The sequence below is a fragment of the Hyperolius riggenbachi genome, chromosome 1 (genome assembly GCF_040937935.1).
Source record: "Hyperolius riggenbachi isolate aHypRig1 chromosome 1, aHypRig1.pri, whole genome shotgun sequence".
Classification (NCBI taxonomy): Eukaryota; Metazoa; Chordata; class Amphibia; order Anura; family Hyperoliidae; genus Hyperolius; species Hyperolius riggenbachi.
Window position 1 is genome coordinate 230,635,309 of NC_090646.1, and position 15,137 is coordinate 230,650,445.

General features: G+C 38.7%; 1 protein-coding gene across 1 annotated transcript; it reads left to right on the forward strand.

Moving 5' to 3' along the window:
* Positions 1-638: 638 nt before the first annotated feature.
* On the forward strand, positions 639-14,936 carry GIMD1 (GIMAP family P-loop NTPase domain containing 1). The gene is made up of 2 exons (XM_068278839.1): positions 639-1,025; positions 14,658-14,936. Exons 1-2 carry the CDS (start codon positions 639-641, stop codon positions 14,934-14,936), a joined length of 666 nt encoding a protein of 221 aa, XP_068134940.1.
* The last annotated feature ends 201 nt before the right edge of the window (positions 14,937-15,137 follow it).

Genomic DNA, 15,137 nt, shown 5'->3' on the forward strand with positions numbered 1-15,137 from the left:
TATTGTTTTCTGACACTCATATTGGGGCGCCTCCCACCCAGTATATAATATGGATGGTGGCAGCCAAAAATGATGGTAATGGGAAACTGCTGCATTATTTTAAAGCCTGGTATAAACCAGAATTTGATTTAGAGGATCTATTATTAGCAATCCCATCTGTTATTGTATGAATCTCTTTGTGCATGAATTCTGCGCTGTCAAAATCAGCCACCAGATAAAACAAAGCTCCGCAGTCCAACATAATCGCAGGCTGGGAAGTGTGTGAATGTAATTATAACCTAACAAATTCATGTTCAGCTTTCCCTTTGGTCACACTACGCGAATTGATCTACTTTTCATCACATGCCATGTACGTTCTCTGATCACAGTGTGAATCACACCGTAAAACCCAAAGCAAGACAGAATTCAAACTCAAGAACTTAATATACTTTTTATGTTGTTTTTGAAGTGCATCATAAAATCCTCCCCACATGCCATCAGGACGTACTGTTGTTATGTCATAGTACTCTAGAAGTAATGGCTTGGCATGCAACCTGATCATTTATAGGCATTCTTTAGATGTAACCTGCAATGCATAAATCCTAAGGCTGCTTATATTAACATCTGTCCTGTGATTACTCTATTTTGACAGAGGAGAAATGGATGATAATAATGAGATCACCATTAATCTGCTTCTACTGGGAAAGACAAAATGCGGTAAAAGTTCTCTCGGAAACAGCCTGCTGGGGAGTTATGAATTTGAGAGCAAGTTTTTCCCACACTCTGTGACCAAAGACTGCCGACTGTGCAGAATACGGATCGGCGATTTCGCTTGGCGGATGGGGAGGGTGCTGGGCCTGAGACTGCAGGTGCTAGATACACCTGGGATCCCTCACAGCAGCCTAAACCAGGGTGAGGTGAAGAGGAGACTGAGAAAAGGACTCTCGCAGCACTTTTCACAGGGGTTACATATGGCCCTACTTGTCCTAAGGGCTGACATTCCATTCTGTGAAGAAGATAACCAGCACACTGTCAAATTAGCCGAGGTAATTCATGTAATGAGATGAGTAATCTCTGTCACTCTCTAAAGATGAGCGATCCTCCTCCCTGCCTGTTTTGTGTGCACGTCTTTATCAATTGCTTTGAGAAACCAAAGAATAGACACATGGAAATCTCTATCAGTCGAACGAGGGAGAATTATCCATTCCTTTGCCAGACCCGTCCAGGCTTACAGAGCTCTATCTTTAATCCCTTATCAGGAGATTTGCCTTGTATGTGCTTCAGAATCTTGAATGAAACTGTTAATTGCTGCCAGATGAAACAGCTAGTATGTGCTCTATCTCCCTTACTTCCAGTGAGGCCAGGCCAGGTTATGCTATTCACATACACTCTGTCAAAAGATATTAGGAGTCTAAAACAAAGAGAATGAGTGCTGGATCTGCTTTAAAAATAATCTACTTCATGACCTTTTATGCTATAATAATGTTATTTGCAAATGGTTTTCCAAGAGACACAAAAAGTGATGTTCATATGATAAATGTAAAAATATCTGAACATTTAAACAACATTAATAATCGCACTAGAATAATAGGTTTGTATAGACCCACACACTCTTTTCTGACATATGCTATATACTACAGTGTCTCCTTGGGCCTGATTTAATGTGGTTCTCAGGGCTAGAAAATGCTGGAAAATAGTGAGCTTAAAGGAGAACTCCATGAGGTGTCATTGGATTAGTCAATAATAGCAATAAGGCTTCATACACAGGCTAGATGGTTTTTGGCCGAGGGGGACAGTTGGGACTGCCTCTGACAAGAATCTAGTGTGTGAACACGAATCCTGATGAATCAGTGAGAAAGCTGGACCGCCTGATCATCTCACCTGGGTGAAGGTCGAGCCTCTGTCCGCGTACGAACATGGCCAAACATAATCACTTCTCTTAGATCATAACTGGCATATCCTTGAAATGATTAGTAATGTCCACAAATAACATAATTAAATAGCACATCCCCCAAACAACATAATTAGTCATCAGGTCTTCCCCCAAAAACATGATTAGGCAGTGCCTAATGTGAATATATACATACCTTTTGCATACATTTGTATTATAGGAATAAAGTTACATCTTTTAACTGTACATATAGGGTTTGTCGAAACGGAATTATTACTTAATGTAATAATAAAAAGTGCTTAATTTTTACAATAATTATGTATAAATGATTTAGTCAGTGTTTGCCCATTGTAAAATATTTCCTCTCCCTGATTTACATTCAGACATTTATCACATGGTAATATTTTTACTGCTGGCAGGTAATGTCACTGGAAGGAGATGCTGCTTGCTTTTTTGGTAGTTGGAAACAGCTGTTATTTCCCACAATGCAACAAGGCTGCCACAGTGTGATGTCAGGACCTCAGAGCTGTGAGGCTCTGACATCACACTGTGGGAGGGGTTTCACCACAAAATCAGCCATACCGAGCCCCCTGATGATCTGTTTGAGAAAAGGAATAGATTTCTCATAGGAAAGGGGGTATCAGCTACTGATTGGGTTGAAGTTCAATTCTTGGTCACGGTTTCTCTTTAAGCAGCTTGCTCCCCCGAACAGCATAATCATGTGGTATATGCACCCAAACATAATTAGGCAGAATTCACCCAACAATATAATTATGCAAATATAGAAGTAGTGTATTGTGCTCTTCTGGTAAAGCAGTAAAGAGCAAAGCACTGTTTTTTTTTTTTTTAAATAAAAATAAATACGGTAATAAACTCCACTGGGTCCTGGGGCAAAGGTAACCTGCTTCCCCCCCCTTGCAGCTCCCTGTGGCCGCTGCACAATTTGTGGCAGCATTGTAACTCACCCGTTCCGACACGGTGCTTTGTCTGTGCTCCCTATCTTCATTTTCAGTGACCTGGCGGATGTAATGCATAATGAAATGCGATGGGTCACAGAGAAGGTGAAGCCAGCATGGGTGAAAATGGGGAGCATGGACAGAGCAGTGCGCCGGGACAGGTGAGTTGCAATCCAGCCAAAAACGTTGCAGGGTAAGACACCAGCACACGGGGAGAGGGGCGGCAGCATTTGGGGGCCTTGGGGCAATTGCCCCCTTTGCCTTAATGGTAGCACCAGCCGTGAAAATGGGGTGGGGTTTCACATGGAGAGACAAAAGAAATTTGGTTTAGGAGAGTTAAGAATAAAAATCCAGCCTTGGGAATATGAATATTTGTGAGGACACTTTAGTGGCTTTGGTCACAGACAAAAGGATCATTGTACTCATCTCGCAAAAGCTTAACGTTGATACAAGGTGGGACATATAGAGATTTTCAGGTGTACTGTGTTGCTGGTTTAAGGATGGGAGCACTGGGGATTTTTAACCACTTAAAGTGGATCCGAGATGAACTTTTACTCATTGCATAGTTGTGTTCCTTACATATAGTTTATAGGGCATTCCTCAAGCTAAATACTTTTTTCTTTTTGTTTTAATACTCTAATTCTCTATAAACTAAACAAGCCTAACCCACAGCTTCTCCAAAACGCCAAGGCACTCAGAACCATGTAGCAAGGGCTTATGGGAGCTCAGTCTGGGGCAGGAGGAGGAGGAGGCTACTAGCCAGTGATTTTAAAGGCAGAGGGGAGGAGGGAGTGAGCTGAGGGCTAGAGATGCAGTTGCAGATTACCTGTGTAATTAGGACAAACAGAACATGGCCGCTCTCATTGTATCACAGGAATAATTAATCATTAACTGTTGAAGCTGTGTGCAGCCAGATTTGCTGTGTAAACTATCTCAACTTTAGATAAGATACATAGACAAATTACTTATTATAGTTAGTTTTTCATCTCGGATCCACTTTAAGCCCTCTGTCGTTTTCACTTATCCGAGTAATGTTCACCTCCCATTCATTAGCCTATGGGCCTGATTCACACAGCGGTGCTAACAGTTAGCACGCTGGTGAAAAGCCCTTTATCACGCCTAAACTCAGTTTAGGCATGATAAGTTTAGGTGTGATAAGTTTAGGCATGATAAGTTTAAGCACAAACTGGGTTAGCACCGCAGTGCACAGCTGGTCAAAAGTTTTGAGCTAGCAAAGTCTGGTGCACTTCGCATAGAGTTTAATGGAGCTGCTTTGCGTGCAGGACTTTGCGCGCGATCTAAACTTATCATGCCTAAACTTATCACGCCTAAACTGGTTCTTCACCAGCGTGGTGCAATGGTTATCACGCCCAAAGTCTCTAACTGGGTTAGCACCGCTTTTTGAATCGAGCCCTATAACTTTATCACTACTTATCGCAATGAACTGAGCTATATCTTGTTTTTTCCGCCACCAATTAGGCTTTCTTTGGGTGGTACATTTTGCTAAGAGCTACCTTACTGTAAATGCATTTTAACAGTAAGAATAAGAAAAAAACTGAAAAAATTAATTATTTCTCAGTTTTCGGCCATTATAGCTTTAAAATAATACATGCCTCCATAATTAAAACCCACGTATTGTATTTGCCCATTTGTCCCGTTTATTTCACCATTTAAATTATGTCCCTATCACAATGTATGGCGACAATATTTTATTTGGAAATAAAAGAGCATTTTTTTCCGTTTTGCATCCATCACTATTTACAAGCTTATAAAAAAAAATAGGAATATTTCATCTTTACATAGATATTTAAAAAGTTTAGATCCTTAGGTAAATATTTATGTGTTTTTTTATTGTAATGTTTTGTTTTATTATTAAACATTTTATGTGGGTATTTTTATGGAGGGTGGGATGTAAATAGTATTTGTTTTGAGTAAATATATGTGTATTTTTATTTTTTTTTACATTTAGATGTAGTTTTACTTTTTGGCCGCAAGCTGGCAACCTTGACAATGGACGCTTAGAGGGACATAGGAGGCAGAAAAAGCGAAGCTTCCGAGAGAAGCGGTCACTTTTCCTGCGGAGAAGAGGATTCAGTGATCGGCCACCATGGCCCGATTCATTGATTCCTGGGCTAATGATCCGCGCCCGGGAGCATGCGTGCACACGTGCGATCTGGCGCGGGAGCGCACATGACCTCCTTGACATAGTTCTACATCAAGGAGAACAAAGTGGTTAAAAGACACTCAGTGCTAAACAGGAAAAATGTAAATGATAAAAAAGCTATGCCTGAATGATTAAACAATCGATTGATTGATTGATTTATTGACTGACTAATTATAGATATGCAACACTTTTTCAGTTTTGACATTTAATTAAAGAGGAGCTGTCAGCCATACTATCTAAGAAAAAAACCCACATATATAAGTAGATAAATACTTGCTCTACTCACATAACATATGTATTGCACTGTCAACAATTTGATTTTAGTGATTTTTCTATAGTAAAAAAAAAAATAAGAGAAAATCCTTTTTAGGCTTCTCCATTTTAACTGTGTCTATCTTGAATCCTTATGTCATTTCCTTCCCTACTCTCCTCTGCCTGATTGTGTATGCATTGCCAGCTCTCCTCTCAGCCTTCGGGCACTCGCACCCAGCTCTGCAAAAGAAGGTGCATTGTCTCAGCATGAGAAATATTGGACAATCAGAGAGGAACAGAGGTGTGGGAGGGGAAAACAGGAGGGAAAGAGGCTTCAGCCAATCAGGCTGCATTATTTAAGTCTGAGAGGAAAATAAAGAAGCAAAAAAAAGACCAGCATGCCCTGCAACTTCCTTTGTGCGGCAGTGTTCCAAATGAGAGTCAGGTAAACTGGGGAATGATCATTTATCAACTTTTGGATTGCCTGGTTAGCATCCATATAACTTGTTTACCAGATAAAAATAAAGAATTGATTTTTGATTTTATGTCTGACAGTTACTCTTTAATAGGTAACTGGAGTTACTGCTCCATACAAGTTGTAGCAGTTTTCAGATACGATTTTGCTTGAGATACATGAGCTACCTCTCCTCAGTGGCTTGCTGTGCACAGTCCTATCAATAGTTTTGGGCCTTCTAGCCACATCTTGCAATGTACTGTCACCAAAGTCACACAGCAATGTTATTAAACTATTCCTGTTTGTTGAGAGTGGAACATGACAGTGTTCCCAGCAGTCTAGGGATCCAGACTGAGCACAGGGATGGATAATGACAGATTTTGTTTCCAATCCCCTACAATGTTATTGGAAGGGACATGCATTCATGGTAGTATTTACAACGTAAAGATATAGTCAGCAGAACAGGAAAGAAACTCATCAAAGACCTGCAGTAATCTGCAATCTGGAATTTCCTTTCTTTTACATAATTATACTCCCTACATGATGTAATAGTTGGCTTTTCTGCTGCTGTTTTTCTCCACTGATGCAAGGAGACCATAGACTGCAAGCAATATAATAGCAGCGGATGTGATTTCATAATTGAAGATAAATAAGGCATTTCGTGACATTTGGTAATGTAAATTGCAGTACCCCACCTGATTATTTACATCCCCAGAACCTCCACACAATTTCTTTAGTGTATCTCTATCATTGCTTCTTTTGTTATAAGTCATTGTGCCAGCCTGTGACCAAAACAGAATTTCAGAACTACAATAGAATCCCATTAAAGTATACTCTGATATAGTAAACCTCTGGCTATAGTTAACTCAGTACTCAGGACCCAACAACTGCATCTGTATGAATATACTATATATGACCAATTCTGAGTTAGTAAACTTCTACTTTTCCTGGTCCCTTGGAGTTCCCAATAAAAGTATTCTACTGTTGTAAAAATAAATAAATAAAATAATAAAAAAAAAGATTAAAAAACAATTGTTAACATTTTACAAATCTCTCCCTTTAACTGAATTTTTTTATGTTCTGAACATTATTACCTTATAAGAAAATGTCTTGTCAGTTCAGATTTCACTAATCCTGTAATGTTAGCGCTTTCCGTTTATACCTTTAAATACGTACCGTAAATTTAAGCATTCTATAGCATTCCATAACAGTTTTCCTTCAGTTATGTTTGTGCTTCTCATTCCCAAACTGAATGCAGGCTTCATTACAGCTGCAGTGCTCCATCTTCAGAAAGCGTTCATACTAATTCAAATCCCCTGCGAATTTTAGATGTGTGAACACGCATTTGCCATACATTTAATGAAAGTCAATGGAGAATTGTAATTCTGATAAAATTCCACAAAACTGTGCCTGTGTTTTCACATGCATTAAAAAAAAAAAAAACACCTTACCTATTTTTTACATCCAGAATTTCTGATTGTACAACTGCTGATTTCTTTCTGTTGTGTTTTGACTTTTTTGCAAGAATAAAAAAAACAACACCTGATGCTGGGAATACACGGTTCGTTTCTGCCGCTGATAGATGGCTCAATAGATAATTTTCGACATGTCCGATCTCCCGTTTGATCGTTTTGCCGCTCGATTACTGATAGAAGTGAATGGAGAAAGATAAGAAAAATGAGTGGAAGATAAGAGAATCGAGTGGCAAAATCGATCTATCGCAGAATCGAGCGGCAGAAACGCGTTGTGTATTCCCTGCAGGACATATTGCACCATAAATACGCACATTGCATGCAGATTCCCATTGACCTTCATTAACTGCGGGAAAAAAACTTACATACAAAAATTTGAACACGACAGCAAAGTTGGACATGAAAAAAGCATGAAACACTGCGTAGGCAAAAACTTTCAGTTTATCAGAATGATACGTGTGAACACTGCATCAAGCTTTCTACCCGGAACACACTCTCTCAGTTCTATACATATCTAATGGCATCTTTATGCACCAAGGCCCGTATGCAATTAACCTTTTCTCCTGAGTTTTCTCCTAGGTGATATTTTCACACCTCGTCATAAAATGCTTTTTAAAACCACCAGCAAGCAAGAAAATATTCAAGATAATTTCAATAGCACTTTGCCACCAACTTGTAGGTACTTTTTCATTTGTAAAGCGCTTAAAACTTATTTTAAAGAGATCAGGAGATAACTCAGGAGAAACATTTAATTGCATATGGGCCCAAGTGTCCAAAAAAGCAAACGAAACCCCTAGCTAACTACTGGTGCTACATACTGCGTCACCTTTTGCACTTGCATACCCCTGATGAAACCCCCTACTGGGTGAAACATGTTAGGTGGATTAGGCTGCGTAATTTATTAGTTGGGGTTAGCAGTCATATTTTACTGCAGCTGATAAAATGAATAGTCTGTAGTGAGGACAAGCATCTTCTCTGTTGTGGAATGGAGGAATACACTACCTTTTGTGGTTTACATTATTTGCATTTTATATTTATAACTGAGCTATCGTTTTGTTTTTAGGCGATTACTGTAAATAAATGCTAAACCCATTCATTTAACATGTATTAGGGAGCTGTCCCTACATGTTTTATTACTTGACCCTAAGAAACCTGATTTATTCCTAACACTGTAACTAGCTTAACCCTAACCTCACAACCTGTGCCTACACTTCATCTCCCAATTCTCCTTTTGCTACTCCACAGAACCCTATTCTTAACCAGTGCCTAACTTTACCACTTTCCCTGCCAACTGTCTAACACTAACCCTCAAAAGTAATTTCAATTAACCCTTTGCACACTCAAGTACATAGAGACTAACTGCACACCGGCCATACACATGCAGGCAACTCAAGATACAGCTCCTGCCCATAAAGCTAATTAAACTTCAGCAATATTAGTTTACGAAAATATACATGACTCTGTGAAAGCTGTATTCCCCAACACTGTCTTGCAATCACTAACCTGAACTTTTCCCTGGGCCTAATCTCAATTACATTGCTGCCTAATTTATCTCACAATCTATTATTATTTCTAGCCTAAGGCACTTATGTTACTCTTTCAACCCTATATGCTCCTCATCTTCTTGATCCCTCAGATGTCTTTAACCTATCAGTATTGGAAGTGCCAATATTCCTAATATCAGTTGGTCAGTTTATTGAGCGCTGAGATTAGCACTTTTGCCCTAATGACCTTGGTTGTGGCTTCAGAATAGCTCAAGAAGTTATTGATTTTGCTCCAAAACAGCTCTGTGCTGCTTTATCCAATAGAAATGAGGAAATGGCAAATAAAGTGATCTCATGAAATCAAATCATCTTTGGCAAAATTCAAACTATGGATTTACTTGAAAACTATCCTTTCTGATATTGCTAACAAGAAATGCATGCATCCAAACAAGATAAAAACAAGGAACACCAAGAGCCCCAATAGTGTAATATGTACTGGTAGATGGTTACTAGATAGAATAAATATTAATACTCACAAACCAGGGTTACCATTAGGCAACCACTGTAAAGGCAGGTGGGGAGATTTTCCTGACCCCACTCAGGAATAAGAAGTTGCTCTCTGTAGATGAGAAAAAAGGGTGTTCAACCCTCCACCCAGGGTGGACTCAATATTATGCAGGAGAACAGAGGCGCCAAAAGGATAAAAGGAAGCTAAATGAGCTTAAAAACCAAATTCTTGGTAAATAGAGGAGGTAGTGGTGACCTTACCTCCTCCAAGTAGACACACAACGACTGTAGTAAAGACAGTCAATATATTTTATTTATGAACTCCAAATATGCAACGCATTTCGCAGGTTTGATCCCGCTTCATCAGGCAATAACAACAGAGTTGTTCTTGCCTAATGAAGCCGGATCAAACCTGCGAAACGCGTTGCATATTTGGAGTTCATAAATAAAATATATTGACTGTTTTTACTACAGTCGTTGTGTGTCTACTTGGAGGAGGTAAGTCCACCACTACCTCCTCTATTTACCAAGAATTTGGTTTTTAAGCTCATTTAGCTTCCTTTTATCCTTTTGGCACCTCTGTTCTCCTGCATAATGCATCCAAACAATTATGATTTAATAAACTGAATCATCCTCTTCAGGTGGAGCACATATGCAGGCACATATTCAGGCAACCTATAAATGTGGTGTTTATCAAAAACAAGGGTCAGCTTAACAAAAATGTATCACTCGGTTTACTCATCTGTAAAAATAGTACAAAACAATACTGTAGATTTCATTTTTCCTTTGAAATTGATTAGTGACCGTCAATTTGAGCTCTTTCATGAATGCAACTAGGTGCTGTCCAGAAAGGCTACAGCCTTGTGGGTACTGGGAAGATGCATTCCAGGCACAAGAGAAATAACGCACCTAATGTAGACTGCGTTTTACATGAATTTAAAAGGAGGGCAGATAATGTGTGAGGAACATAACCATGGAAAAAAAGTTATTTTGTCTTCAGCTTGTTTCCCTTTTTGATTGTTACTGAACTGCAAATTAAATTTTGTGCACAACATTATGGGGGCAACAATAGCGCTGCAACCCAGCGGCTCAGGTGGACTGCTCCTGGTTAGGTGAGGAGTGTGGCAGCAGAGCAGCATACCAGCTTCCAGTGAAGCAATCACTCGTGTCTTCCGGCTTCCAGTGAAGCAACACAATCAACTCACTTGTCTCTTCCGCTGTGCCGTACAGTCTATCTCTTACCGATGCCTGATGTATGTCACATGACATGCAGAGACAGGAGCTGCAAGGAGTTAGGCTGTATGGCAAGGCTGAAGAGTCACTCTGCTGTTAGCTGGTTATGTATGAAGTTCTGCAGCAGCACGCTGCTATATTTGGGGGGGGGGGGGGGGGGGAGCATTCAGAGTGGGCCCAGACGGAATTTTAATCTTTAGGAGGGGTCAGGAACTTGAAGGAAGCATGGCTGGTTCAGTTTTTCTGGGGGCCCGCAGAGTTCTAGGTACAACTATACAGTAGTCATTTACCAATAGTGCTCCAAATATGAAGGAACTCTCTGCTTTTGGATTGTTTGTAATCAAATAACCAATAATTGAATACCTTCAGGCGAACTCTAATAAGGAAGTAAAACAATGTGAGAACCATGAAAAGGTGGACCTGCACTTGGCACCATCACAGGATTGAGGTATCTTGTGGGTCAAGTCATAATTCTTGAACGTGCCCATCAGTTCATAATTCCATAGTAAGGCAATCCTAACCTGACAGCAGGTGAAAAATCTAATTTGGCAATGTTATGTTGGCCATATTGTATAAAAATATGTATAATAGGGTTATAGGTGAAATTAGCTTTATTATATGTGTGCATGCGTAGCGGTAAATCTTCAAAACAAAATAGTAGCCACAGTAAAGCTTTGTCTATGTGACTTTACATATCGTAAATCATGTCGGTGGTGGGTGACTATATCATTGTGTACAGGATAAGGGCAACACATGGAATGCCCCTAATGTCAGCCTCTCTGTATAGTCACATATTTGTATAGCTGCATCATTCAGCAGGGTTCCGTTCTAAGCTAATGGAACCACCCGGGTCTTATAACTCTTTAAAACATTTCTTTTAAGGCATACTTCAAACACATAGCTTAAGACACTTAAAAGGATGTCTTTATATTTGTGATCAAATGAATTGTACCCAAAAAATATGAGATTTCATGCAATAAAACATCATTACTTTTCTAAAATGTGGGCTTTTTTGCTTTAACATATGTTCATATTCCAAAGCTTATGGTATTGTGTGCCAGAACTGTGCTGTATTGGGTTTCATAATTTCCACAATTTGCTTAAAAATGAAAACACTCTTGAAGATCGTGAAATGTGAGTCGTGCCTTCGTATTTCTGGATACAATCATTTAATCACATGGTAAAAGCAGGGCAGACACGTGATCATATCCTGACATGTCAACTCTCATTCATTACATGAGTGCTTGCAAGCTTTATATAGGCACCCTCAAATAAAATATAATTTTTAAATGTGTTTATTGAGAACTCAGAAGAAAAGTATGTAACCTCTGTCAAGTGTTTCTACAGAGGACACCACTTGAGTTTTCTGTACGGTGATGCACTCTTAATGAGAATAAACTTCTCTTTCCTCCCTTTGCCTAGCTGAAGTAAATGTTTTATGCATATTTTATGAATATCTTGTGTATGGTGTTCGTTCACACTTTTTCCACATTTTTCATGTTAATAGTAGAATTCAGAGCCACTTCGAGCAGACGTGACCACTAAAAATAAATAAATACTTACTCAAGTATATACGGTAGACCTCAATAAACAGTGCAGCCACAATAACATGTTTGTTGAGTTTTTAAACATGAGTAATAGTTTGACAAATTTCTCTTTTCTTACTTTGCTTCTTCCCTGCAGACAGGAATGCCCACAACCTCAGTTTGGAGGTATATTTCACTGTTCCCTGTCTTTATGTCTTTTTATACCCCAGGCGTTTATCAGCAAATAGCTGAAGATGCTACTTAACCATTGTTTTTTTTAACAGTTTTACTGTACAAAGCACATGAAAAGGAATACAACATGTATCCGTGCAATAGCGTGAGCATTTTCATTACAAGTAGCATAGAATATGCGTATGACAATATGCAAAGTAACACATTTATCAGCACAGATATTACAACCAGTAGTTTTCAATATAGCTCATGGTTAAAATATACATGAGGAAAATCAATAATTAAACATTATTACTTGCTTAAAAGATAATCATTGATTTTATTAGTAAAATTGTACATGAAACATGCAGTCATTTTAACCTCCAATAAGTATTATATAAATATCTAAGCAATTTACAAATTTTATATATATATATATATATATATATATATATATATATATATATATATATATATATATATATATATATATATATATATATATATATACATATATATACATACATACATACATATATATATCTTATAATATCCCACCATGTTTTCTCTCTTCCACACTACCCCACTCACACAAAACAGCTATGTTTCAGTGTTGGGGGACTAGGGGCTCTTCTCCACCTCCATGTTTCCCTAAAAAGAAACAAGGGGTAATTGACAGAGGATTATAGTGCTGTTTGACCACCTCCTTAATAAGAGGGTACGTAAATAGTGTCAACCATCTAAGAGAAGTTTTTTTTACGGCCTTGTACCTGTTCGCACAAGTGGTTTAACATTTTAAATAGGAACCATACCATTTTTTAATTTTTTTTTTTTTTTTTTGTGTACAAAGACACGCATACCTGCATTTTTTTTTTTTTAATTTAGTAGTGTTATCCTTGTCTGTTTGCCAAATCATTCATTTTTCTTTCATTATCTTTTTTTTCGCCTCTGTAATATTGTTGCTTGATTGAAGATTAGCTGACTGAAATCTACTCTTGCTAACTTTTTCTATCATGACTAAGTAGGAACCCAAGATGTGGCATATTTGAAGGTCCTGTCAATGGAGATTCTTGGTGACCAATTCAAAAAAGCTCCTCCTTCAGGTTTTTTTTTCCCCTACTTTTTTCCACCAGAGCTTATTTTTACTTGATGCTGAGGATGCCCTCTGTTTCAGTAAGAACCCTGGAAAAAAAATCAAATATACTATATCCTGGGTTCCTGGGCAGTTGGAGGTAGAGATACAGCAAATAAAAATGGTGGTCAGTGATTCTTCAGTCAAGCAAGGAATTTCATTTTTATCCTCTATGTGAATTGGTAAAGGGCCAGAAAATAACAACTTTTACATATTCATCTGGGTGAGGTGACCTTAAGGTGGTAGCCAGATAGCACCAAAATCCATCCCATTCAATTATCTCCCACCTTCTCTTGGAGGGGACGTGGAATGGGTAAGTGTGCTTTGTCATTCATCATTGGTCAACAGAGCTTGTGAAAGGGGTAGGATTTCCTTCTCCCCCACAAGGTTGCTCTAGTGTAAACACTCATGTGAGTCATTATTGGCTTTAGGAAGAAGCTGTGTGCCTGGTAGATTTTTCCTGGCCATTCAATTTGCATAGTCGAATGAGGAACTATTGTCTCTAAACATACCCGTGCATGCACACATTCCAGTTTGTTGTCCTGATTACAGCTTCTGACATGCATAAAGGCACAGGAGTTCACAGTAAGTGGCATACTGTGCCATGTTCACCCCTAAATATTGTCTGTAACCTAAATGAATGTCCAGCGCTGCGTAATATGTTGGCACTTTATAAATACAATAAATAATAATAATAATAATGTTGTGGGCCAGATGGGATGCAATTACTTTACAACCTACCTAGTAATTGCATTTATCCTCAAACACAAAATCAGAGGATTGCATCTGACTTAAGGTGGGTACACACATCAGATAAAAGTCTTTTGCATGTGTACAGCATCCTTGTTTTCAGCATCTTGCAAAGATTTTTATCTGATGAGGAATTCAGCTCAATAGAATAGACTGTGTAGAGTATGCTTATATACTACATGGAAGGGGGTAAAATTGGTCTGTGATCTTTCATTTACCAAAGACTTTTATCTGATGTGTGTACCCACCTTTAGGATTCAAAAATGAGCCTAAGATTTAACACAGTGATCTATTAAGCCCCATACACACACTCAACAGCGGTCTTCTAGGCTATCACAACTTTTCTTGTGAAACACCTAACAAAAAAATCTCTTGCTATCGTTCAAGCAGCTAAGACTGATAAGAAGTCAATTCAACATTTGGATTTGCTTGAATAGCAAGAGATCTTTTTAGGTGTTTCACAAGAAAAGTTGTGAGAGCCTAAAAGACCGCTGTTAAGTGTGTGTATGGGACTTTACCCTTACAACCAAATGGCAAAAAGGTTAAAACAGAGAACTTCCAAGTAAGATTTGTACTACATATACATACATGTTATTTCAGGGTCACTTTAATTTACCCCCTAAGTGTTTATTTTATCTGTTGATACATATAAGGAGGAACCGATCATAATTTTTTTTTTTGTCTAGGATCTTCTGGGCTCAGATTGGACGTTTTTCACCGCCGTGGTATTCACTCACACCGATGTGTTACAGGAGGAGAAGATGACCGAAGAGGAGTTTCTGAAGTCTGCTCCTGCAGGTCTATCGGCTTTACTGGAGACTATACATGGACGATACATATTTAGAGACACCATTGATAAAACTCTGCATGAAGAGAGGACAGACCTGGCTAATAATATCCTGCACTTTGTCAGACAAAACAGCTATCAAACGGTGCAGGTTAAGAATTCCCATTCCCATAACTGACACGCTCCTGAAAGAAACTCTTTCTACATAGATGGATGATTCATCTACTTTTAGTAAAGGTAGCCATACATCTAGCAATGATGGGCAGATTCGACCAGGAGTCAAATCTCTCTCTAATCGGATCTGATTAGAGATCTGTCAGCCTGTCACCGCAGGAGATTCCCGATCAATAGGGATGATCAATGAGATGCAAATTTTTTC

Excerpts from the sequence above, each read along its gene's own strand:
- GIMD1 (XM_068278839.1), top strand. The coding sequence starts at position 639 with ATGGATGATAATAATGAGATCACCATTAATCTGCTTCTACTGGGAAAG. Across the intron at positions 1,026-14,657 it reads ACACTGTCAAATTAGCCGAG|GATCTTCTGGGCTCAGATTG; the intron begins GTAATTCATGTA and ends TTTTTTGTCTAG.